Source organism: Carcharhinus amblyrhynchos, chromosome 12 (assembly GCF_965287045.1).
Source record: "Carcharhinus amblyrhynchos chromosome 12, sCarAmb.v2.hapA, whole genome shotgun sequence".
Classification (NCBI taxonomy): domain Eukaryota; kingdom Metazoa; phylum Chordata; class Chondrichthyes; order Carcharhiniformes; family Carcharhinidae; genus Carcharhinus; species Carcharhinus amblyrhynchos.
The window spans coordinates 80,784,491-80,809,918 of NC_137335.1; the positions used below are offsets into that span (position 1 = coordinate 80,784,491).

At 44.8% G+C, this 25,428-nt stretch overlaps 1 protein-coding gene across 1 annotated transcript in view; it reads right to left on the reverse strand.

Moving 5' to 3' along the window:
- Nucleotides 1–966: 966 nt before the first annotated feature.
- The window catches only part of ints9 (integrator complex subunit 9), a 35,622-nt gene continuing 11,160 nt past the window's right edge, over nucleotides 967–25,428 (reverse strand). The window contains exons 6-17 of the mRNA XM_080199856.1: nucleotides 18,715–18,801; nucleotides 14,533–14,653; nucleotides 13,479–13,613; nucleotides 12,671–12,782; nucleotides 10,421–10,601; nucleotides 9,034–9,094; nucleotides 8,003–8,174; nucleotides 7,637–7,761; nucleotides 6,015–6,182; nucleotides 4,873–4,971; nucleotides 3,277–3,414; nucleotides 967–1,713 (exon numbers count right to left, since the gene is read on the reverse strand). Of these exons, the coding sequence (XP_080055982.1) occupies nucleotides 1,537–1,713; nucleotides 3,277–3,414; nucleotides 4,873–4,971; nucleotides 6,015–6,182; nucleotides 7,637–7,761; nucleotides 8,003–8,174; nucleotides 9,034–9,094; nucleotides 10,421–10,601; nucleotides 12,671–12,782; nucleotides 13,479–13,613; nucleotides 14,533–14,653; nucleotides 18,715–18,801 (1,576 nt within the window). The 3' untranslated portion in view covers nucleotides 967–1,536. The remainder of the gene's footprint in view (nucleotides 1,714–3,276; nucleotides 3,415–4,872; nucleotides 4,972–6,014; nucleotides 6,183–7,636; nucleotides 7,762–8,002; nucleotides 8,175–9,033; nucleotides 9,095–10,420; nucleotides 10,602–12,670; nucleotides 12,783–13,478; nucleotides 13,614–14,532; nucleotides 14,654–18,714; nucleotides 18,802–25,428) is intronic.

Below are 25,428 nucleotides of genomic sequence, written 5' to 3' on the forward strand. Positions count from 1 at the left end.
GTAAATGGGGCACCACAAGATATGATCCTTCACCAAATTTCTAGTCATTGCTTCATAAAATATACATCGCAGATAAAGCTGTTGGAAGTATCAACTGGGAGACATCTGCAGTCAGCCAACAGTGAAAGTATCTTGATCAATGAGCCGCTATTCACAGAATATATCACACATCAAGAACTTTAAGTTTAATGTCATAAAAAAATGCGCATTTATATAAAGCCTTTGCAACCAAATAACGTCCCAAAGCAGTTTGCAGACAGTTAAGTACTTCTTAAGTGTAGTCACTGTTGGATACTTAGCAGCCTGTTTTAACACAGCAAACTCCCACAAACAGTAATGTGAAAATGTCCAGATAATGTATTTCTGGTGTTGAGGGAATCATTATGGGTCACATCACCATGGAAAACTCCCTAGCCTTTTTACTAAACAGTGCCCCTGAATCCAACTGCAAAGGCTGATAGGGTCTTGGTTTAACGTTTCATCAAAAAGACAGTGTGGCATTCCCTCAGTACAGCACTGGAGTGGCAGCCTGCATTCTTTCTGACGTGGGACTTGAACCCACAACTTTCTGACTCAGGGGACAAGAGCGATCTCAATTCAGTCACATCTGACATTGGCATTGTCATCAATTGATTAACACTATACCTCAGATCATAGCTATTATCAAGCCTTGAGGCTATGGTGAAAGTATTAACTCACAGACTTCATAATTGCAGTTATATCATCGCCTGTTCATGCCTGTCCTTGAATGGGGGATTAAGGACTGATCTAACTCAGATTACCTGGTAGTTAAAATGAGTGCTGTTTTGGTAGCTACAAAGAGAGAGAGAGAGAAAGAAAAAGAGAGAGAGAGAAAGAAAAAGAGAGAGAGAGAAAGAAAAAGAGAGAGAAAGAAAGAAAAAGAGAGAGAAAGAAAAAGAGAGAGAGAGAAAGAAAAAGAGAGAGAGAGAAAGAAAAAGAGAAAGAAAAAGAGAGAGAGAGAAAGAAAAAGAGAGAGAGAGAAAGAAAAAGAGAGAGAGAGAAAGAAAAAGAGAGAGAGAGAAAGAAAAAGAGAGAGAGAGAAAGAAAAAGAGAGAGGGAGGGGGAAAGAGAGAGAGAGGGGGAAAGAGAGAGAGAGAGAAAGAAACTACTTTCCTGAGTTCAGAACAAAGACAAACATAACATCCAGATTAGAGCTAGATCTAGCTCTGTTCACTGAGTGAAAACAATACGCTTTCTGACATCAGCTAATTGAAAGTCTGGAACTCAAAAAGTTGCTGATCCTGGACCGGCGGGGGTGGTGGGGGGGGGAATTAAAAATTAAAATTTAATTAAAATTGTTAAAACCAAGATGGATTAGCGGTTGAAGGTCTCACCACCAACGACGTTCAGATACTGAACAGTAGTGATCTAAATGAATGGTGAAAGAGGTTCAAGAGGCTGCACAGCCTACTCCTCTTCCTAAAACAGGGCACCATGACGGGTTTACATTGTGCTTCGATCAGCCTGTCCCAAATCCAGAAGCCACTAATCTGCGTCACAACAGGTCAGAACCCCTCACAACTTCTGCAGAAATTTAAGGACCAAGTCTCGGAGTTTGGTGCGCAGCGGCTCATTGTTGTCACAAATGATGTGCGTGGAATCTTCTTCAATTTGAACCAGTGTGTCTTCAGACTGAAGGTGGACAATGTGTCCCTCTGGTGTGTCCTCAACCTTCACATCTGTGATGCCATGCTGCGAAGAAACAAGGGAAGAATTAACCAAGGACTGAGGAGAGTGTATCCGGCTGCCCCGCAGCTAAAATGCTATTAAAAAAAAAGAAAAGCACTAACAGTAGCATGGCACATTCCTTTGGGAATATCAAAGTATTGTGTCGCAGAGTGGGGAAATAGGGATCAGTTTCCCCGCTTGTCACACTGTTTCCTCCCTTGGGATCAAACTACTTGCCTGTACACTCTCAAATTGTTAAGATTGGTCACAGGTGGAATGAGAGATATGATGAGAAAAAAAATATATACTTTCAAAACAAAGCTATATTCATTACAGGGCCAGACAAACACCCACAATCAACTATTAGAATATGGGTGAGCAAGATGGGAAAGGATGGGATGGGATGGGATGTTTTGGCTTGAAATGTCAGCTCTTTTCTCTCCTTACGGATGCTGCCAGACCTGCTGAGATTTTCCAGCATTTTCTCTTTTGGTTTCAGATTCCAGCATCTGCAGTAATTTGCTTTCATTAAGACAGGAAAGGGCTCCCCTCAGTCAACGTGTTTGGATAGGGACTTCACATCCTCACCATCCCATAACCTTATCCCACCTTCGACCCTGGCGAGTCCTACATATTGAGGGAACCCACAGTACATACAGACGCAAATCAGACCATAGCATCTGTGAAAGGTTGGAGATGTTTGTGTTGGTATGCAAACAGTGTGTCATTTTGGGGACAGTTTTAACCTGAAGAAATACCTTCTTCATCAGTGTGGAGCTTGCACGTGGAGAGGAGGGAGGAAAGGGAGTTTTAATCGGGCGTGGAGAAAATAAAATAGCCTCACTCCGGTTAGGATCAGTAAGAAGTCTCCCAACAGCAGGTTAAAGTCTAACAGGTTTATTCTACTCCTTCATCAAGTGAGTCTACACTCTGAATGCTCGTAATTCTAAATAAACCTGTTGGATTTTAACCTGGTGTTGTGAGGCTTCTTACTGTGTCCATCCCAATCCAGCCAGCATCTCCAATTACAGTTAGGATAGCAGTCCTTTGGTCACAATAACGTAATTTAGTAACCCTGACAGCCTGTAGTTGATATCACAGTGAAGGTACCATTATTATTAAGCCTTAGTTTTACAGTCACAACTTTGGAAGATTCTATGCCTCCACAATGTTTATTGACAAAGTGCATCTATACATTCTGTTCCAAAGAACCATATTGGACTCAAAATTTTAACTCTTGGTTGTCTTCAAATGCTGTCAGACCTGCCAAGTTTCTCCAGCATTTTCTGTTTCCATTGCCTTACATGGCACCCTTACACACTGAAATGTCTCAAGGCACGTAACAGAAGCACAATAGACAAATCTGACTCTGAGCTGTCTGAGCAGATAGTAGGACAGGTGATTAAAAGCTTGAGATAGTTTTAAGCTGTGATTTAAAGGAGAGAGGAACTGGAAAGGCACGAGGAAGGAATGTCCCTCTGGGTTTGGGGCCTTGGCAGCTGAAGGCAGGGTCAGCAGTGAATGAGCTATGGCCTCAGGAAAGCACAGGAGGCCAGAGTTGTTTCAGAGAGTGCTACAAATATTCACCTTCTCTAGGCTCTGTACAAACTGTTCGATGGTGATTGAACCACACAGCAGTGGTTTGGGAGGTTTGAACTCAGGAGAATCGTCATTTACCCGCTTCCTCTTCTTGCCAGTTTGCTGTTGTATTAACTTTGGGAGCGACTGGAAAGGAGAAGATTGGAATATTAAAATGCATTTAATAAGAACATAAAAGTGTAACCAAGAACTACCCAACATTTCACCTCATTGTCTTAAATGATGTACGATAATGGATACCAATTAAATTACTTAATCTCAAGAAATTTGGAGCAGCAGAGTGGTTAGCAGTGCCACTCAAGTGCCAGGAACCTGAGTTTAATTCCCGCCTTGGGCCACTGTCTGTGTGGAGTTTGCACATTCTTCCTATGTCTGCGTGGGTTTCCTCCAGGTGTTCCAGTTTCCTCCCACACTCCAAAGGGTGCAGGTTAGGGGGGCTGGCCATGCTAAATTGCCCCTCAGTGTCAGGGGGATTAGCAGGTTAAATGTGTAGGATTATGAGCATAGGGCTTGGGTGGGATTGTGGTCAGTGCAGATATGATGGGCCGAATGGCCTTCTTCTGCACTGTATGCTTTCATGAAATCAGCCACAGAATTAAGCAACATTTCTCCAGAATTAAATTGACTTCAGAAGGCAATCCCTGGGAGAACTGGCTACTTCAATAATTACAGTAGGCAGGTCTACCTCATTCCCGTTGATAATTCACTAATGAAGCATGGCTAATTAATGGAAAGAGATGAGACAGCGGGAGAAAGAGAAAGAATAAATGAACAAACTTGCAATTTTCATTAGGACACCTCAAAACAATTGCAGACAATACATTTATTTGAAGTTGGAGTTACAATGTGGGGAAACACAAGAGTCTAATTTGTGCACAGCAAGCGCCCGCAAACAGAAATAAGATGAATGACTAGATTGCCCGAGTTAACGATGCTGGTTGAATATAAATATTTAGTGAACATCCTGTTCTTCTTTCATAGAATCACAAAACAGAAGGAGTCATTCTTTCCATCAAGTCCCCACTGACTCTCCGACAGAACATCTTACCAGGCCCACACCCTCCCCTAGCCCAGTAACCCCACACATTTACCCTGCTATTCACCCAAGCCAACAATCTCAGGACACAAAGGGGCAATTTACCATGGCCAATCCATCTAACCCACACATCTTTGGACCGTGGGAGGAACTGGAGCATCCAGAGGAAACCCACGCAGACATGAGGAGAATGTGCAAGCTTCACACCCAAGGCCAGAATCAAATCTGCCTGCCTGGTGCTGTGAGGCAGCAGTGCTAACCACTGTGCCACCGTGCTCACTCCAACTAGTGTCCTGGGAACTTGTGTAACTGCCAGTAACCATATCTTGCACCAGCTTTATAAATTGTAATTGAACAGCAATGCTTAGTAGCAGGTGTCCATGTTCCAAGTTTCTGGTTTGGGGGAGGCGGGGGGTGGTAGAGAGGGGACAAAGGGAGATGGCATACTATCCTGTGGTGCTCCCATGTGCTGGCATCATTTATTTAACTGAATCAGGTGGCATTCGTCAATGCTGCTGGACTAGTGAACTTCTTTCTACGTGACTTACCTGTAGTACATGCTTGTTGTCTTTGGTCTGTAGTACTGCAGACACAGTTGCCATGGAGATGCCAGGTTTGATCTCGGAAGGCACAAGGGATTCGGCAAGCTGTAAAACAGTGATGATGGGAGAGGAATTAGAACGAGGGAACAAGGAAAGGAAAACCTTGTATTCACATAGCACCTTTTACAGCCACCATAAAGTTGCTTTGCAGCCAACAACGTACTTTTTTATTTAAGAAGTGTAGTCACTATTGTGATGGTAATGTGGCAGCCCGAGTGTACACAGCAAGCTCCACAAAGAGCAATGAGATAGTTACCAGGTCACCCGCTATAGTGATGTTGGCTGAGGGCTAAATAGTGGCCATGACAGCAGGGAAATTCCTCTCCTACTCTTCCTTGAAATAATGCCACAGGACCTGAAGATGGCAGATGGGACTCGGCTTAACATTTCTGGGACAGACACCACCTCAGAGTGCAGCACTTTACTTTCTTGTTACGCGTGCAAAACTTGGAAAGTAAAGTGTGGTTAAAACACACTCCAAATGTTTTTTCATTGGGAACTGAAGATTTAGTCTATTCTGCACAATGAGCCTTCACGTGCCAGGCTGTCACCAGTTTGAAGTGGCAACATGTTGGCTTTCCTCTCCTCACGGTAAACAGTCTGACCACAGCCATTCTATCTTTAGTTCTTTTAGTTTATTTATTAGCGTCACAAGTAGACTGCATTAACACTGCATTGAAGCTACTGTGGAAATCCCCTAGTCGCCACACTCTGGCACCTGTTCGGGTACGATGGAGAATTTAGCCTGGCCAATGCACCTAACTAGTCTTTTGGTTTGTGGGAGGAAACCAGAGGACCCAGAGGAAACCCATGCAGACACAGGGAGAACGTGCAATTCCGTACAGACAGTGACCCAAACCGGGAATCAAACTCGGGTCCCTGGCATTGTGAGACAGCAGTGTAAACCACTGTGCCTCGTAGCACCATCCAGTCTTCAACACAAACTCAAAGGGGTGTCCGGGCTCATCCTTCCATGCAGAAAGGTGTTAAATTTGAAAAGGGGTGAAGGAGGAGAAAAAAATGAAACAAACACACTTTAAAAAAGTGCATAACACCATCAAGAGATTAGTAAACCGCCACACACTTACATCAGGCATGAGTTCAATCTTCTCATAGCGCCTTTTGAAGGGGAGGGTCAGTACTTCAGCCCTCCGGTAGGCCATTGGTGGGGGCTGGCAGTCAATCATCAGGTCTGTGCGGTGTGATTGGGCAGGTGGAGGTTGGGTATATTGTTCCGGACACACAACATGCAATGGCTGGAAAGGCAAAACAGGGAAAAGAGGGGGAAAATATTTTTTTAAAAATTCCACAGATCATTCTCATGCCCTGAGATTCACTGACAATAAGGGTACGAGGGGGGAGGTAGAGGAGGCATCTTGTCTCGCTGAGCCTGGCTGATCTTCACATTTCCACAAGATTTCGCAAGAAAAAAATACAGAGAACAGAGTTGCAACTTCCCTCTGTAGGCAAATCAATGTCAAATAACTCTTACCTCATCTTTCACGGTCTCAGAATCATAGAATCCCTACAGTCCAGAAGGAGGTCATTACGCCCATCGGGTTTGCACCGAACCTCCAGCACAGCATTCCACCCAAACCCTAACCCTGTAACCCCAGGTATTTACCCCACTCAGCCCCCTAACCAGGGACACTAAGGGGCAATTTAGCTTGGCCAATCAACCTAAGCTGCACATCTTTGGACAGAACAGCAAGGAGGTATCTGTGCTTGTAATCACACACTTGGCTCGTTCTGATATTGCTGTTTTTGCAGAGTGAGTGTTGGTGTACTGGACTAGCCAGCAAAGGTGGCACGGTGGCACAGTGAGTTAGCACTGCTGCCTCTCAGTGTCAGCGACCTGGGATCAATTCCAGCCTCAGGTCACTCTCTGTGTGGAGTTTGCACACTCTCCCTGTGTGAGTTTTCTCCAGGTGCTGCGGTTTTCACCCACAGTCCAAAGACGAGCAGGTTAGGTTGATTGGCCGTGATAAATAGACCCTAGTGTCAGGGGATTAGCAGGGTAAATGTGTGGGGTTATGGGAATAGGGCCTGGTGCGATTGTTGTCAGTGCAGACTCGATGGGCTGAATGGCCTCCTTCTGTACTCTGGGGATTCTATGATTCTAAAGTTAGAAAGAAAGGAAACAGTTGGATGAACAAGAAAGGACCAAGTTGCTGTCTTTGTCTGCATCTGTCTTGCGAATGGTATCCATGATGTGGAAATGCCGGCGTTGGACTGGGGTAAACTCAGTAAGAAGTCTCACACACCAGGTTACAGTCCAACAGGTTTATTTGGAATTATGAGCTTTTGGAGTGCTGCTCCTTCATCAACACTCACCTGATGAAGCAGTAGTCTGAAAGTTCGTGATTCCAAATAAACCTGTTGGACTTTAGCCTGGTGGTGTGAGACTTCTTATTCTGTTTTGTAAAGTGAAGGGAATCCTGCAGTTGGCAATTTTTCGGGCAACTTTCCAAACTTTTGAGTCAGCAAATTGAACAGAATGTGCAATATCTTTGGCTTTCTAAACTGCATCACATCTGGATTTGTGAAACATCTATCTGAAATCTAAACCAAACGGCAACAATAAATAAATAAATCAACCCATTTCGTTGGGAAGACAACCCTCATTGTCTGAGGTTTCCTGTTCACCCTTAACCCAAAAGACATCCAGAACAAGATCAGCCACCCACCCTCCCACAATCACCCATCATACCTGAACCTCCTTCAATAACTTGGAAACTTGAATGAAGTTTAATCGCGTATCGATTGGACAGTAAACACATTTCATAGCCAGTGGCTGGTACGGTGCCAAAGCATCCAGGTAGGAGAAATCTGGTTCTGAAAGGAAACTTGGATGCATTAGAGTAGAATGGCTTTTAATTTAAAAGGCAGATTTGCTTATGCTCAGGATGTTAGTGATGGAAACAGAGCTGTTCTGTATTTTTGTACATGGGATTATTTACATGTGTTGGAGAGGTCAGACAAGGCCTCAGTTTAACACCTCACAGGAAAAATGGGTGACACTACCCCTTACAACCTGTCTCCCAGCTCCTTTTTCGATTGGGAATGGCTCAGTTACCTGTGAAAATGATGGTGTTGAGGCTGGATTTGCCCCACAGCTCCAGGAAATGGACAACGTCTCCGTATCGCAGGGATGGGTGGCCTGTGAATACCACACACGGCTGCTTGAAGTCATTGCTGAACTCCCCGTGGATACTGGGGTAGTGCTTCAATTTATTGGTCAAAATTAGCTGGAGGCAAAAAAAATAAGACCGGGTAAGAAGAAAGCAGAGAACACGATTAACAGTGCTGTGTGGCTTCAATGGGTTCAGCACAATAAACACAGCCTCCTCCACTCCCTGTCTTACTCTACAAGAATGGGCATTTGATTTGTTCCCATGTTCTGCACAAGATAATAGGCTGGAGATTCTTTATTGTTCCCCCTCTGATGGGAAAGTGCTTAGTTTGGTCTTCTGTTAAGTTATTGCCCGCAACCGAGTGGTGGGGAGCATGTGAGCGAGGGCATATTCCAAGATTTTGTGGGGCAGGATCATTAGAACTCACTTATAGCATCACGTTACAATTCTTGGACCACTGCATTGCATATCTTCAATTTATTAAAAGGCAGAATCAGATTTTTGACAGACAAGGGAGCCAAAAGCTAATGGGGGGGGTGGCGGGTGGCAGACAGCAAAGTGGGGTGAGACACAACCACACCAGCCATGATCTTACTGAATGGAGGAGAGCTGGCTCGAATGGCTGAATGGCGTATTCCTTCTCCTAATTCCAATGTTCACCAAAGCATTTTAATAGCTGCCTTAGCCCTGGAAAGCATATTGATCACTCTCCTCACCCCATTTAATTAACAAACTGGCACAGCTAATCACTATTTACATTAATAATACACAATAATATCACATTCAAAGTGTCATTAAAGGCAACTTTCATAGGTAAATAGAGTCAAAAGGTGGACTGCTTTTCCACTGTGTCGGTAACATGCAGAAATGCAATATTACAGAAACATCGATCCTGAAGCTAGTTGTGTGCTGCAAAATTCTATGTTTACCAAATGGCCAGATGCCTCAAAAGTTCTTCCAGCTGTTCCCTTACCTCTGCGTGGGGGAATGGCGGCTCTGGCAGATAGACCTTTGATTGTTTATTGTGGCAAAGCCTTAAGTGGAAGAGGGTAGGGAGGAAGAAAAGCGAAACCAATAAGCATTCAGAGATTGTCATAACAAGAAAATGTCACCAAACAGTAAGGTGGAGTAAAGAAGTCTTGCTGCAGTTGCATAAAAACTTAAGAGACCACCAACTGGATTATCATCTGCAGTATTGGTCTCCTTACTCAAGGTAGGATATACTTGCTTACAGCTAGTGCAACAAAGGTTCACCAGACAGATCCCTGGGATGGCAGTATTGCCCTATGCAGAGGAATTGTGGAGTTTGGGTCTCTATTCTCTAGCGTTTAGAACAGGTGATTGCTTTGATGTGTAGAAAATTCTTGCAGAGCTCAACAGTGGACATGCAGAAAGGATGTTTCCCTGGGCTGAGGGAGTCTATAACCAGGACACATAGTGTCAGAATAAGAGGCAGGCCATTTAGGATTGAAATGCAAAGGATTTCTTAACTCAGAGGTGGTTAATCTTTGGAATTCCCTACCCAGGACAGAGATCAATAAATTTCTCGATATTAAAGAAATCGAGGGATGTGGGAATAGTGTGGGAATTGAGGGAAATCAGCCATGATCTAGATACTGAATGGCGAAGCAGGCTCGAGGGCCGAAGGGCCTATACCTGCTCCTATGTTCCGAAAGAGGGGAGGTGATAATACCACTAGGCTATCGCTAGGATCAGGAAACTCAGCTAATGTTCTGAGCAACCCGGGTTCGAATCCCATCACAGCAGGTGAAGACATTTGAATTCAATAAAAAAAAAATCTGGAATTAAGAATCTCCTGATCACCATGAACCCTTTGTCAATTGTTGGAAAAACCCATCTGCTTCACTTATGTCCTTTAGGGAAGGAAATCTGCCGTCCTTACTTGGTCTGGCCTACATGTGACTCCAGAGCCACAGAATGTGGTTGACTCTTAACAGCCCATGGGCAACTAGGGATGGGCAATAAATGCTGGCCAGCCAGCGACACCCATGCCCAACGAATGAAACTAAAAAAATTAAAACAGCAAATTGAAGTGTTAAAATACCTAAGTAGCTCATACACACAAATATGGATGTAGATGTGCTCGTGGTTGCTTTAGTGGGCTGTTAATCCAGCAGTTTGAACTAATAATTCAGTAAATATTGAGTTCAAATCCTGCTTTGGCAATCTGAGAATCTGAATTTAGATAAAAACAAAACTGGAAATAAAAGTCTCTCTTTTGGCCTGGATTATAGCTAGGGAGAAAGTGTAAAAATAAGAATAAAATTCTCTCTGTAACATCAAAACCGATTTTTTTCTGAGCAGCCAGTTCATTAAATGCAGGATTGTCACTTACTTACCACTCTGCAAAGATCTGGGAGAACTCCAGCGAGCTGTTGGCTACAGGGGAAATGAAGTAGAACGGGATACTGGACAGCCCAGCGGAGTCGATGTACTGATAGAGACATTCCAGCAAGTCGTAAATGACACCCGAGGGATAGCACGGAACCAGAACGTTCCCACCACTTCGCACAGTCACGGCTGAGGGTGGAAAAAAAATCCACATGGAGGTATTACAAAGAGAAAGGTGCCTTTTGTCACAGAGCAAAGTTCGTTAACTCAGCTGCATGTATATACAGCCATCTTAAAATCTGGAGAAGTGGATTTTGAGGGCGGCAGACAAAGCTATTTAGATTTTTAAAAAATTTGTTTGGCCTTTTTTTTTAAAAGATGTGAAGTGTTTTCTTCCCCCCCTCTCCGTGTCCATCAGGTTTGGGGATGCCGTCACTATTAAGAACACTGGAGTTAAATATTAGAGTAAGACGTCTCAAAATACCAGGTTAAAGTCCAAGTTTGGTATCCTGATTTATATATGCCCTGTTTGAGAACCCAACTCTCCACTCTCCTGATGAAGGGGCAGTGCTCCGAAAGCTTGTGCTACCAAATAAAGCTTTGGACTTTAACCCGGTGTTGTGAGACTTCTTACTGCGCCCACCCAAGTCCAGCACCGGCACCTCCACATCTTAAATATTAGAGCCAGATGCACAATAAAAATCCCTCCTCTGCCTTAAACAATGTGTCTTTGCGCCAGTTTTGGAACTGCATCTTGGGCAACATTCAGTGTGAGACTTTTGTATCTCAAACCAGTCTCCTTCACTCACTCGCCTGGTCTGTCAGGCCAGTTTGAGGGATTTTGCACAGATGATTGTCCGTCAGGAGGACTTTTCTTCCACCCTATCAGCGGCCTTCCCTTTTTGCTCTTTCCCCCACTCTCCTTACATTTCTAAGTTCTCCCAGTTCCGGGGAAAGATCATCAACCTTTTGGAAATGCCAACTCTGTTTCTCTCTCTCATCCACAGATGCTGCCTGAACTGCAGAGTATTCCCCGTATTTTGTGTCTTCATTTCAGACTTCCAGCATTTGCAGTCTTTTCCTCTCACGCGTCAGTTTGGACTGGAGATGAGAGGAAAGTCCACTGACCCAATCTACCAATCCAGCCCAACTGTGAAAATACCTGTCGGGAGTTTCCTTGTAGCTGATGTTTGATTTTATAGTGGGCACAAGTGTGTTCTCTGGGACAGGAGGTGCAGAGAAGGATGCCATTCTTGTCTTCCTCCCACAATCAGACTATCTGATGTTCTTGAAGATATTCTTTTGCAAGTCATTTTATTCCTTAAAATCATTCCGCAATCACATTTTCAGCAACACATGCGTGGCCAAAAATAACTTTACTGAATGCATTCATAATCCATCATATCGAAATATCTCAAGAGTTGTTTGTGTACAACATCTGGAATTCTGCTGTCTTTCCTCTTGGAAAGGGAAAGCTGCCTGGTGACCCAATAAAGGGAGGGGAGAGGGTTAATAACAACCACTGTACAATAAAAAATAGCCATTAATAGTTCCAATGGGGAATTCGGTAGAATTCAGGGTGGCACAGTGGTTAGCATTCTGCCTCACAGTGCCAGGGACCCAGGTTCAATTTTGGCCTCGGGACCCTGTCTGTGTGGAGTTTCAACATTCTCCCCATGGCTGCATGGGTTTCTTCTGGGTACACTGGTTTCCTCTCACCCAGGCCCTAACCCCAGAACTCCATGTATTTACCCTCCTAATCCCCCCGACACTAAGGGGCAACTTAACATGGCCAATCAACCTAACCTGCACATCTTTGGAGTGTGGCAGGAAACCAGAGCACCTGGAAGAAACCCATGCAGACATGGGGAGAATGCGCAAACTCTCCACAGACAGTAACCCAAGGCCAGAATTGAACCAGGGTCCCTAGTGCTGTGAAACAGAAGTGCTAACCACTGTGTCACCGGGTAGGGTGACAGGGACTCAGATGGACCACAAACACCAGCACAGACCTGCAGATTTACCTGTTCCTGTGCTGTAAAATTCTATGCAATAATGTTTCTGAGGTGTGGTGACTGCTACGCAGGCAGAGATATTAGAACATAAATATTGATCTTGAGGTGGTAAAGTACACATCAAACACAGAGGCCTTAAAACAAGACATACTCGAGAATTGACCGAAAATAAAACATTTTCAGCCCAGCAGTGAGGAAGATGGAGGTCCCCAATCTTGTCACACCTCCTTCCCAGTGTGTTACCTAGGTTACTGCAGAATTCTCCCAGCATGCCATCAGGATTCGCGGTAGGGATCTGCGTCAGGCCAGTCAGGATGAGGACATCACTACTTTTCAGAGAGGTTTGCTCCATGGGCTGAAAAAAAATTGTATTTTTTTTTAAGCGATTCTTTCTTCAGACGGCTACACTCCAAGAATTTTAAAGCTTAAACTTATAATTGTGTAAACGATTGGTTCCCCCACTTGTTAGTCTGTCTTATCGCTTCCTCTATCATTTGCACCTTAAAAACCCAGCTCTTTGATCAAGCTTTCCATGATCGTGATCTGTTCCAATAACTTGGTGTCAAAATGATGTGGAGATGCCGGCGTTGGACTGGGGTGGGCACAGTAAGAAGTCTCACAACACCAGGTTAAAGTCCAACAGGTTTATTTGGAATCATGAGCTTTTGGAGCGCTGCTCCTTCATCGGGTGAGTGGAGAGGTGTGTTCACAAACACGGCATATATAGACAGAGACTCAATTGCAAGATAATGGTTGGAATGCAAATCTTTTCAGGTAATCAAGTCTTAAAAGGGACAGTGCGAGTGGAGAGAGGGATAATTGCAGGTTAAAGAGGGGTGAATTGTCCCAAGCCAGGACAGTTAGTAGGATTTTGCAAACCCGGGCCAAATGGTGGGGGTTACATATGGTGTTGTGAGACTTCTTATTGGCGTCTAAGACGCTCTTATTCATGAAGCTTCTGTTAAGTGTCTTAGGGTTTTAAGAGTGCCATAATAAATGTAAGAGAGCTCTGCCACCAATGGTGAGGATGAGGAAGAGAAGACGTAGTTACCTGTGGGTGAGTGGTGAGCAGTGAGGACCCAGACACATAGGCCACTTTCTCATAGTGCGACTGGATGATCCAATTGGAGCTGCCCAGACAGTAGCCCGAGCTGAGTGGGGTGATCTGTACTGCACCAAAGAGCTCCTGAGATTCCACAGAGGAGAACAGAACTCAAATAAAGGCATTTTAGAAAGTGATCTTCAAAACAGATTCCAATCCCCCCCGCCTCCTCAATTTCTCCCTAGTGTTTAGTCACTCTGAGAAAAGACAGTCAATGTTGGTAAGCTATTCTACTATGAGTTTTCACTGATATCCTCACCTGAAATTCACACCCACACACTTTCCAGCAATATTCATTTGGATAGTGATTAGCAATTCAAACTTGGTTGACATTCTGCCTCCCTATACTGTGGGAGGAGAGGTCAGTTGTAGCCACCAAATGCAGTTAAAGTTTAAACTTTATTTTATTGGTGTCCCAAGTAGGCTTACATTAATCCTGCAATGAAGTTACTGTGAAAATTCCCCCTAGTCGCCACACTCCAGCACCTGTTTGGGTACACTGAGGGAGAATTCAGCACGACCAATGCATCTAACCAGCACGTCTTTCAGACTGTGGGAGGAAACCGGAGCACCCGGAGGAAACCCACGCAGATACGGGGAGAATGTGCAAACTCCACACAGACAGTGACCCGAGCTGGGAATCGAGCTCAGGTCTCTGGTGCTGTGAGGCAGCAGTGCTAACCACAGTGCTGCCTCAGGGTAATGGCATTGTGGTAATGCAATCCAGAGGCCCAGGCTAACACCACGGCAGGTAGTGGAATTTGAGCTCAATTAATTAATAAAAATCTGGAACTGAATCACAGTTTCTGTAATGGTGCCAATCACTGTGCCACCCTATGCTGGCAATCAAATATCAAAGCAAGGTATTGAGGTGATGGGTTCTACCCAAGATGTTAGCCCATCTTTTGTTTCAACTGTTGACAACTTTGCTTTGCATTCTCACCATTCTGTTTCCCTCACCCAGGAAGTTTGGCCATTACTTTAATGAGAAACTGGTACTTACTATTTTCTGAGAGTATCCTACGAGCTGAACTTTACTTAGGGCCAAGTTAACTTCTGGCATTGTGTAACACCGTTTCCACGTCAAAACCTCCACAGCATCCTTCAGAGGTGCCGGTAAGTGCCTGTAAACAGAGTAGGGTAACACCTTCAGGAATAATAATGAGACAAAGCTCTTTGCCCAGGATATGGTTAAAATCCAAAACTTGCAATCACCGGGAGCAGTTGAGTTGCTTGCAATCACCGGGGTGGCACAGTGATTAGCACTGCTGCATCACAGCGTCAGGGACCCGGGTTCGATTCCAGCCTTGGGTGACTTGTGTGGCTTAGAAGGGAACTTGTCCTTTAGACGGAAGAGATTGTGGCTTTGGGAATTGCTTCCTTGGCGAGTTGCTGCAATGCATTTTGAAGATCAGGGTTGTCCAACATAGAGCCCATGGGCCAGAGTCTGGCCCACCAATCTTTCATAACTTGTACTGACAGGTGGTGAAATACATAGCCCAAGTGAGCTTCAGATGTCTTTCTTCAACTCTGAACCTAATTGCTGAGGTTTTCATTCCAATGACCTCAAGTATCGATATGTACCTGGATAGATCTATATCTTGAACAATGTCCACCCATAATACTTACCAAAGCAAAGATGGCAGCTTCCTTGATTATTGGCAAAGTAGGGAAAGCTGATTCGGAATGTCCGGTCTCCAAAGCTCGTGGATTGTTAATTTATTTTTGTTATTGAGCACAAATTGGGCAGCATGATGGCACAGTTGTTAGCACTACTGCCTCACATCACCAGGGACCTGTGTTCAATTCCAGCCTTGGGTGACTGTCCATGTGAAGTTTGCACATTCTCCCCGTGTATGCGTGGGCTTCCTCCGGGTGCTCCTGTTTCCTCCCACAGTCCAAAGATGTGCGGGTTAGGTGGATTGGCCATGCTAATTTGCCCTGTGTGTCAAGGGGATTAGCAGAGTAAATATGTGGGGCTACGGGGATAGGCCCTGGGTGGGATTGTTGTTGGTGCAGACTCAGTGGGCCAAATGGCCTCCTTCTGCACAGGAGGGATTCTACATCAGGGGGCATATTGTCTATTTTCAAGGAATACAAACCAAAGGACATAACTCTATGAAACCTGCTGGCAAATTTGACAGCCTCGAGGGTCAGGTGAGAAACAAAAACATTATCAGGCAACAATCTTTCTTCGAAGCTGCAAACCAGAGTTCTGAGGCAGCGACCAGGACTGTTCTTTTTGATAGCTGGCACAACAGCCAAGAGAGGGAAACCGTTGTCTGGTGGGAGAATTTGCGAAAGGCTGCTAGGGTACATTTATACCTGGGGCATGTCCTGATAACAAGTCCATGGCAGAGAAAACCAGTTTTGCACATCGGACCGCTGCCAGAAGAGTAGGCGACCGAGCAGCCATCATTCAACATTTTCTGATGAAAAGACTCAATGTCTGTCAGTGTTAAAGTCTAGGGTTCGATGGCAGCACAGATGTGAGTGAAACAACTCAACTGGCAATCTGTGTACAAGGAGTCATGAAAAGTCTCAAAGTAGTTGAAAAACTGCTCAGCCAATAACTGATAAAAGGCACAACAAAAGAACAAGACAGTCTCAAGTTTAAGATTAATTATTAGTGTCACAAGTAGGCTTACATGCAATGAAGTTACTGTGAAAATCCGCATTCCAGTGCCTGTTTGGATAAGTGTTTGAGCCTCTAGATTGCTGTAAAGGAGACACAAGTTTTGCTTCTTCATAAAATATATTTCTTTGATCCAACTCCACACAATTCTCCATGAATGAACAGTGCCACCTGTGGCCCCTTTACAATTCATTGACTTCCTTGAATAATTGACATCAAATTGGACTTAATTGGAAGGTCTGTTAACGCATTCCAAACATTGAGGGAGAATTTATCATGGCTAATGCACCTAACCAGCACATCTTTCAGAGTGTGGGCGGAAACCAGAGCACCTATGCAGACACAGGGAGAACGTGCAGACTCCGCACAGACACTAATCCAAGTTGGGAATTTAACCTGGGATCCTGGTGCTGTGAGGCAGCAGGGCTAATCACTGTGCCGCCCTTGTAAAATGTGTCTTGGGGAAATTCAATCTTCCAGATGCCAAACTTTGTGGTCTGATTGTTGATGGAGATCCTGAGATGGCAGACGGGCACAATGGACTCGTTACTCAAATCAGTGCCTCATGAAACCATCACTCATCACTGCATCTTTTATCCAAAACAGCTGAGTGCAAAGGCCCTGGAGGTGAAGCATGTGACAGAAAGGGTTATTTCTACAGCCCACTCAAGGTCCAAAGGGCTGAATCACTGACAGCTCCAAGCCTTTCTATTACAGAGAGATAGGACCAGACCACAACATTATCATTTTCTTCAGCTACGTCTGCTGGTTAAACAGGGCAGCCGGATCAGCGAGATTCTCATCGTTGCTTGAAAAAAAAACCTTCAGACAAGCAAAGAAAAAGATGTTGTGGCTGAAAAAAGTAAAGTCACAAGTTAGGCTTCCATTAACACTGCAATGGCACCTGTTCAGGTCAATGCACTTAACCAGCACGTCTTTCAGACTATGGGAGGAAACTGGAGCACCCGGAGGAAACCCACACAGACACGGGGAGAATGTTCAAACTCCACACAGACAGTGATCCAAGCTGGGAATCGAACCCGGGTCCCTGGTGCTGTGAGGCAGCAGTGCGAACCACTGTGCCACCATGCCACCCACTTGGCATTCCTAGACTTCATCCATGTGTATTGCAGATTTGAATGCGAAATGACAAGGATAGGATCAATTTGTCCATTAAGAGCAGGTCCAGTCATTCATTTAGAAGTTAGAACTGATTCAGAGATAGTCCATTTCACAATGCTTGCTGAGATGTTAAAACATGAAAAGTGTTCTGCACTGAAAGGCAGCCTGAGAGATCATTTCACACAAAGCTTTGTGGATTTCTAGGAACACTGACAAACTGAAGCTGTTTGCTGATTCACCTGGAACTGATGCTCATGAGGTGTCCCAGCTGGAACTAATGAAGATCCATAGTTACAATGAAATGAAGAGAGCTCTCAGAGGACGTGGCTGTCTGTCATGGTGGAGTCAACACATTTTCTCAAAGCCTTATCCAAATCCATCAAAACACGCCTGTCAATTCTTTGCACTGCAGTTATTGCTGCAAAAACACTTATTTCCCCCCAAGGAATTGAAAGCCTCAAACTAAAATCAAGATCAGTTCCGACAGATAGACATTTATCCAGAATATTTCACATTGCAACATCAAGTGTGCACTTGTCCAAGAAAAACAATTCCAGATCTCTCACTAAATCAGTGTTCAACATAGAGATGAGAAAGTAAGCTCATAAATTAGAATTTTCGTGTAGCTTGTTCATAAAAATGCACTTTTTATAATTGTTTTGAATCATAGAATGCCTACAATGCAGAAGGTGGCCATTTGGCCCATCGAATCTGCAACAACCATAATTCCACCCAGGGCCTAAAAAATGCATTTACCCTAGCTAGTCCCTTTGACACTAAGGAGCAATTTAGCATGGCCAATCCACCTAACCCGCACGTTTTTAGTCCATGGGAGGAAACCCACACACAGACTTGGGGAGAACGTGCAAACTCCACACAGACAGTAACCCAAGCTGGAAATTGAACCCAAGCCCCTGGCGCTGAGAGGCAGCAGTGCTAACCATCGTGCCACTGTCCTGCCCCATAGCAATATAAATTGCGACTGCTTTCCCTTTCTGGGGTTTGCTCACTAGCCCAGTGAGTGAGAAAGACATTGAAATGTGACCTGTTGCACATTAAATTGGGACACCCTTATTGTAGATGTTGCAGCCACAGTATTTACATGCCTGGCTCTATTCATTTATATCTCTAAATGCTGTAATACTCATTGACAGAACATATTGGGATGATTCCCTATAACTTTCTCCAGGCATTTCCTTACAGTAATATCACAGTTGTGTTTTTTGTAACCTCTCTTTCTGAGAACTAAGTGGACTTGCAATAATTTAAGTGTAAAAAAAAGAAAATAAATTGATAAATATCAGCAGTAAAACTGCTAACATTCATTGTACTGGGCTTCTGCCTCCAGAAACTCACGCAAATCTCATCAAGAAATGAAAGAGAGAAACACAGCAGGGTGTTAGTCAGGAATGGTTCTGCTCATTGTACCTGAGCATTTCTCGGTTCTTCCAGTAGGTGGCAGACTGTGACTTGGGCACACGTTCCATAAAGTTCACCAGCTCTTCCATGAGAAGCCTGTTGAAAACAGAGGAGGAAAATAGACATCAAGTTTATTTATTAGTCACAAGTCGGCTTACATTAACACTGCAATGAAGTTACTGTGAAAATCCCCCAATCACCACATTCTGGCGCCTGTTTGGGTACACTGAGGGAGAATTTAGCACGGCCAATGCATCTAGCCAGCACGTCTTTCGGGCAGTGGGAGGAAACCGGAGCACCCGGAGGAAACCCACGCAAACATGGGGAGAATGAACAAACTCCGCACAGACAGTGACCCAAGCCGGGAATAGAACCCGGGTCCCTGGGGCTGTGAGACAGCAGTGCTAGGCACTGTGCCACCGTGCCGCCCCATTTGAAATGTCAATGATTTAAACAGAATGGAAATGTACTAAACTGCAATCAAACAGACACCATTATATACACCATGATAAACTGCATCAGGGTGGCACAGTGGTTAGCACTGCTGCTTCACAGCTCCAGGGACCTGGGTTTGATTCCAGCCTCGGATCACTGTCTGTGTGGAGTTGGCATGGGCGTCCTCCGGGTGCTCCGGTTTCCTCCCACAGTCCAAATGTGTGTGCGGGTAAGGTGGATTGGCCTATGGTAAATTGCCCCTTAGTTTCAGGAGGATTAGGTGGGTAAACAGGTGGTGTTAAGGGGATAGTGACTGTTGTTGGTGTGGGCTTGACAGGCTGAATGGCCTGTTCTCCACTGAAGCAATTCTATTATTTATAGCAGGGACAATGAATAAAAAAAATTTTAAAAAAACTTTCATTGTGGCCAAGGGGCAAATTGTAGTAGGTTTCGAACTAAATTATTCATTATAAATTACATTATATAGATTTATTAATATTTATAAATTAAACTCCATTCTAACTACAATATAAAAATAGAAAAGATGGTTAAAAACAGAATAATGTACTAATCATGAGATTAGGGTTTTTACGTTATCAAGGTGCAGTGTTTAGTAGACATTCTAGTTTATTCAATGTAGAGATGAGCTACGGCATTGGACTATTTTTAAATCCTCAGAGTTGTAGAAGATTCATTGTGGACTTGATTCACAATGAGAAGATTTGACTGCAGGAGCAGGGATGTCTTGCTGCAATTGTACACGGCCTTGGTGAGACCACACGTGGAATGTTGTGTGCAGTTTCGGTCTCCTTATCTAAGAAGGATGTTCTTGCTCTAGAGGGAGTGCAGAGATTTTCCAGGCTGATTCCTGGGGTGTGAGACTGACGTACGAGGAGAGATTGAGTCAGTTAGGATTGTGTTCGCTGGAGTTTAGAAGAATGGGGTGGGGGAGGGGGAAGAGAATCGCATAGAACCCAATAAAATAGGCGAGACAGGGTAGGTGATGGGGGTGTCCAGAACCCAGGGTCACAGTCTGAGGATACAGGGTATAGACTGTTTAAGACAGAGATGAGGAGAGGTTTCTTCACCCAGAGAGTGGTCAGCCTGTGAAATTCATTAACACAGAAAATAGTTGAAGCCAAAACATTGAATGTTTACAAGACGCAGTTAGATATAGCACTTGGAGCAAAGAGGATCAAGGGACATGAGGGTAAGGTGAGATATTTAGTTGGATGATCAGGGCTAGATTCAAGCTTGCTACCAGAAAGCATTACGTCACTGAGGGAGTGAGTGTTTATTTTTGGAACAGCTTAGCAAGGGTAAAAAATTTAGCTTCATTCAAGGTCTTGACAAGAAGTACATTTTTTACAATCATTACTATAGCAGGAGGGGAGAACAGATAGGCCCACAATCTTTTCCTGTCTTGAGGTTTTCTGATATGGACCATTACAAGACTTCATTGTTGGGAGGTGAGGTTAACTGCCAAGGCTGACAATTTTTGCTCAACCACAGTTGCCCTTGAGAAGGTGGTGATGGGAACTGTCACAGAAGTATTCCCACTTTGCTGTTAGGCAGAGAGATCCAGGATTCCAAACCGGTCGTGTTGAAAACATGGGCAATTTAAATGACCTGGCAGGGAACTTGGAATCGTAGATTAACACAACACAGAATGAGATCATTCAGCCCATCGTCAGTGCTGGCTGTCTTAGAAGAGCAATCCATTTGGTCCCACAATCCAGCTCCTTACTGTCCCTGTAATCTTCCTCCTTCCTGTATCTGTCCAATTCCCTTATAAAGGCTCCTTCGGAATCTGTATCCACCATTTTATCAGGAAGTGCATTCCCAATCATAATCAGCCCTCAGAATCATAGAACTTTACAGAAAAGGAGGCCATTCAGCCCATCGTGCTCCTGAAAGAGCTAGTCAGCTAGTCCCATTCTCCAGCCATCGCATTAGAAGGTTTTCCTCATGTCACCTCTGGTTCTCTTGCCAATCATAAATTAGCGGTTATTGCCTTTGGAAACTCTATCAATACAAGACTTAGGAGGAATAGGCCATTCGACCCTCAGGCTCCACCATTCAATAAGATCATGGCTGACCTGGCTGCATCTCAACTCCATTTTTTTCCCCATAACCCTTGAACTCCCTTTATCTATTGAAAAATTATTAAACTCTGACTTGAATAAATTCAATAACCCAGCCTCCATTACTTTCTGGGGAAAACAATTGCAAGACTAATGATCCTTTTAGGTGAATTTTCCCATTCTGCCACGCGAATCATAGCAGCCCAGGGGCAGATTTGGAAAGGTGCCTTTTAGGGGTGGCACAGTGGCTAGTGCTGCTGCCTCACAGCGCCAGGGACCCAGACTCAATTCCTGGCCTGGGTCACTGCCTGTGCAGAGTCTGCACTTTTCCCCGTGTCTGCGTGGGTTTCCTCTGGGTGCTCCGGTTTCCTCCCATTGTCCAAAGATGCGCGGTTTAAGTGGATTGGCCATGTTAAATTGTCCCTTAGAGTCAGAGGGACTAGCTAGGGTAAACACTTGGGGTTACGGGAGTAGGGCCTGGGTGGGATGGTTATTGGTGCAGACGCGATGGACCGAATAACCTCCTTCTGCACTGTAGGGATTCTATGATTCTGTGACCTTGGGCTGGATTTTCCAGTTTCAGAGCAAAAGCGACCGGTCAAATCTCAAACAACGACGAGACACATGACGAGACATAGTACAGGAAAGAGATTGAGAATCTGGTGAATTGGCATGGCAACAATAATCTCTCCCTCAATGTCAACAAAATGATTGTTATCAATGTCAAGAAGTGCAAAAGGAGAACGTGCCCCTGTCTACATCAATAGGGATGAAGTTGAAAGGGTCAAGAGCTTCAGGTTTTTAGGTGTCCAGATCACCAACCACCTGTCCTGGTCCCCCCCCATGCTGATACTATAGTTAAGAAAGCTCACCAACACCTCTACTTTCTCAGAAGACTAAGGATAATTTGGCATGTCAGCTATGACTCTCACCAACTTCTGCAGATGCACCATAGAAAGCCTTCTTTCTGATTGTATCGGAGCTTGCTACGGCTCCTGCTCTGGCCAAGGCCGTAAGAAACTACAAAAGGTTGTGAACATTGCCCAGTCCATCACGCAAACCAGCCTCCCATCCATTGACTCTGTCTATACTGTCCACTGCCTCAGCAAAGCAGCCAGCATAATTGAAGGACCCCATGCACCCCGGACATTCTCTCTTCCACCTTCTTCCGTCAGGAAAAAGATACAAAAGTCTGAGGTCATGTACCAACTGACTCAGGAGTAGCTTCTTCCCTGCTGCTGTCAGACTTTTGAATGGACTTATCTTGCATTCTCTACATCTTTCTCTACATCTCAGCTACGACTCTAACACTATATTCTGCACTCTCTCGTCTCCTTCTCTATGAACGGTATGCTTTGTCTGCTACACAGACAAGAAACAATATTTTTCACTGTATACCGATACATGTGACAATAATAAATCAAATCAAAAACATCCCACCCCGAGAGAAAACATTTCTTCTCATCTCCATCTTATATGGCAGACCTCTTATTTTTGAACCGCATCTCCTAGTTCCCCTCTCTCCTGCAAGCGGAAACATCCTCCTCGTTTCTATCCTATCAAATCCCTTCAGAATCTTACATTCCAATAAGAAAACCTCTCATCCTTCTAAACTCCAATGGGTATAGGCTCAAACTGTTCAACCTTTCCCAAGAAAATAAACCACTCATCCCAAGAATGAGTTCAGTGAATCTTTGCTGAACTGCCTCTAATGTAATTGTATATTTTTTGGAACAAGATCAAAACGGTACACAGTATTCCAAATGTAATCTCACCAAGGCCCTGTACAGCTGCACTAAAACATCCCTACTTTCTTTCCTGTGTGACAAATGGACACTTGGATAAGCATGATCTGGTTGCACATGGTCAGCAGGAATGGGAAATCATGTTTGACAAGCTGGTTGGCAGAGTTTTTGAGGATGCTACTAACAAAATTGATAAGAGAGTCAATGGACATCTGTTTTTACTAACTGCTTTGTCCTGCCACCTTCAGCAGAACACTCCCAGTGGTCTGCCTGCTCTTGCACCAACTTGGTAATGGTGTTGCTTCTGTGCATATTGGCCTTTAGAGGAACATTAAGTGATCCTGCAGGTGACACTTGAATGGCCACTTTGAGAAAGTTACGGATAGGCAAACACTGCACGTAGAGTAGTATTGGGAAGGCGATGGCTTAGTAGTATTATCGCTTGATTATTAATCCAGAAACTCAGCTAACATTCTAGGGACGAATCCTGCCACGGCAGAAGGTGGAATTTGAATTCAATATAAAAAAAATTTGGAATTAAGAACCTACTGATGACCATAAAACCTTTGTTGATTGTCAGAAAAACCCATCTGGCTCGCTAATATCCTTTAGGGAAGGAAATCTGCCATCCTTGCCTGGGAGAGCCTCCATGTGACTCCAGAGCCACAACAATGTGGTTAAGAACATAAGAACATAAGAAATAGGAGCAGGAGTAGGCCATCCAGCCCTTCGAGCCTGCCCCGCCATTCAATAAGATCATGGCTGATCTGTCGCTGCTCAGTTCCACTTTCCCGCCCTCTCCCCATAACCCTTAATCCCCTCTCTTATCAAAAACCCATCAACCCGCGTCTTAAAAATATTTAGCGAGGCAGCCTCCACCACTTCAACGGGCAGAGAATTCCAGAGATTCACCACCCTTTGAGTGAAGAAGTTCCTCCTCAACTCCGTTCTAAACCACCCCCCTTTCATCTTGAGGCTGTGCCCCCTAGTCCTATTGTCTTTTTTGAGCGGGAAGAGTCTTTCCACCTCTATCCTATCCATCCCATTCATCATCTTATACGTCTCAATGAGATCTCCCCTCATTCTTCTAAACTCTAACGAGTACAAGCCCAGGTTATTCAGCCTCTCCTCATAGCTCAACCCCCTCAACTCCGGTATCAGCCTAGTAAACCTCCTCTGCACTCCCTCCAAGGCCAAAATATCTTTGCGCAGGTGCGGCGCCCAAAAATGCACACAGTACTCCAGTTGCGGCCTCACCAATGCCCTATACAGCTGCAGCAAGACCTCCCTACTTTTATATTCAATCCCCTTCGCTATGAAGGCCAGCATCCCATTCGCCTTCCTGACCACCTGCTGCAGCTGCAAGCTGGGTTTTTGCGACTCATGCACAAGGACCCCAAGGTCCCTCTGCACCGTCGCCTGCTGCAGTTTTTCGCCACGTAAGTAATAGTCCTTCCTACCATTCTTCCTACCAAAGTGGACCACCTCACACTTGCCAACATTAAATTCCATTTGCCATTTCCTGGCCCATTCGCCCAGCCTATCTAGATCCTTCTGCAGACTCTCCACACCCTCCGCACAATTTGCCGTTCCCCCAATCTTGGTGTCATCAGCAAATTTCGACACTCTACACTCGGTTCCCTCCTCCAGATCATCTATATAAATGGTAAAAAGCTGAGGCCCCAGCACCGACCCCTGGGGCACTCCACTAGTCACCATCCGCCAATCTGAATAGCACCCGTTGACCCCCACTCTCTGCCTCCTATTTGACAACCAATCCTCTATCCACGCTAACACCCTACCCCCAACTCCATGTCCCTCGACCTTCTGCAATAACCTCTTGTGAGGCACTTTGTCAAACGCCTTCTGAAAATCTAGAAAGACCACATCCACCGGCTCTCCTCTATCCACCGCCCTGGACACATCCTCATAGAACTCCAGTAAATTTGTCAGACACGACTTCCCTTTAATGAAACCGTGCTGCGTCTGCTCTATCAAGCAATTCCCTTCAAGATGCCTCGCAATTTCCTCCTTAATGACAGATTCTAACATTTTACCTACCACAGACGTTAAACTAACCGGCCTATAATTCCCCGCCTTTTGCCTGGCACCCTTCTTAAACAACGGCGTAACATTAGCCGTTTTCCAATCATCCGGCACTTCCCCGGAATCCAGCGACGTTTGGAAAATAACCACCAAGGCATCCACTGTCACCTCCGCCATTTCTTTCAGAACCCTCGGATACATTCCATCCGGTCCTGGGGACTTGTCCACAGTCAGCCCCCTCCAGTCTGTCGAGCACCACCTTTCTAGTAACAGTAATGTCATTAAGACCCTCCAGTCCTACCACCTTTCCATCGCTAACACCCGGCAAATTATTCACGTCCTCCTCCGTGAAGACAGAAACAAAAAAGTTATTCAATACCTTAGCCATATCCCCATCCCCTACCACTAGGTCC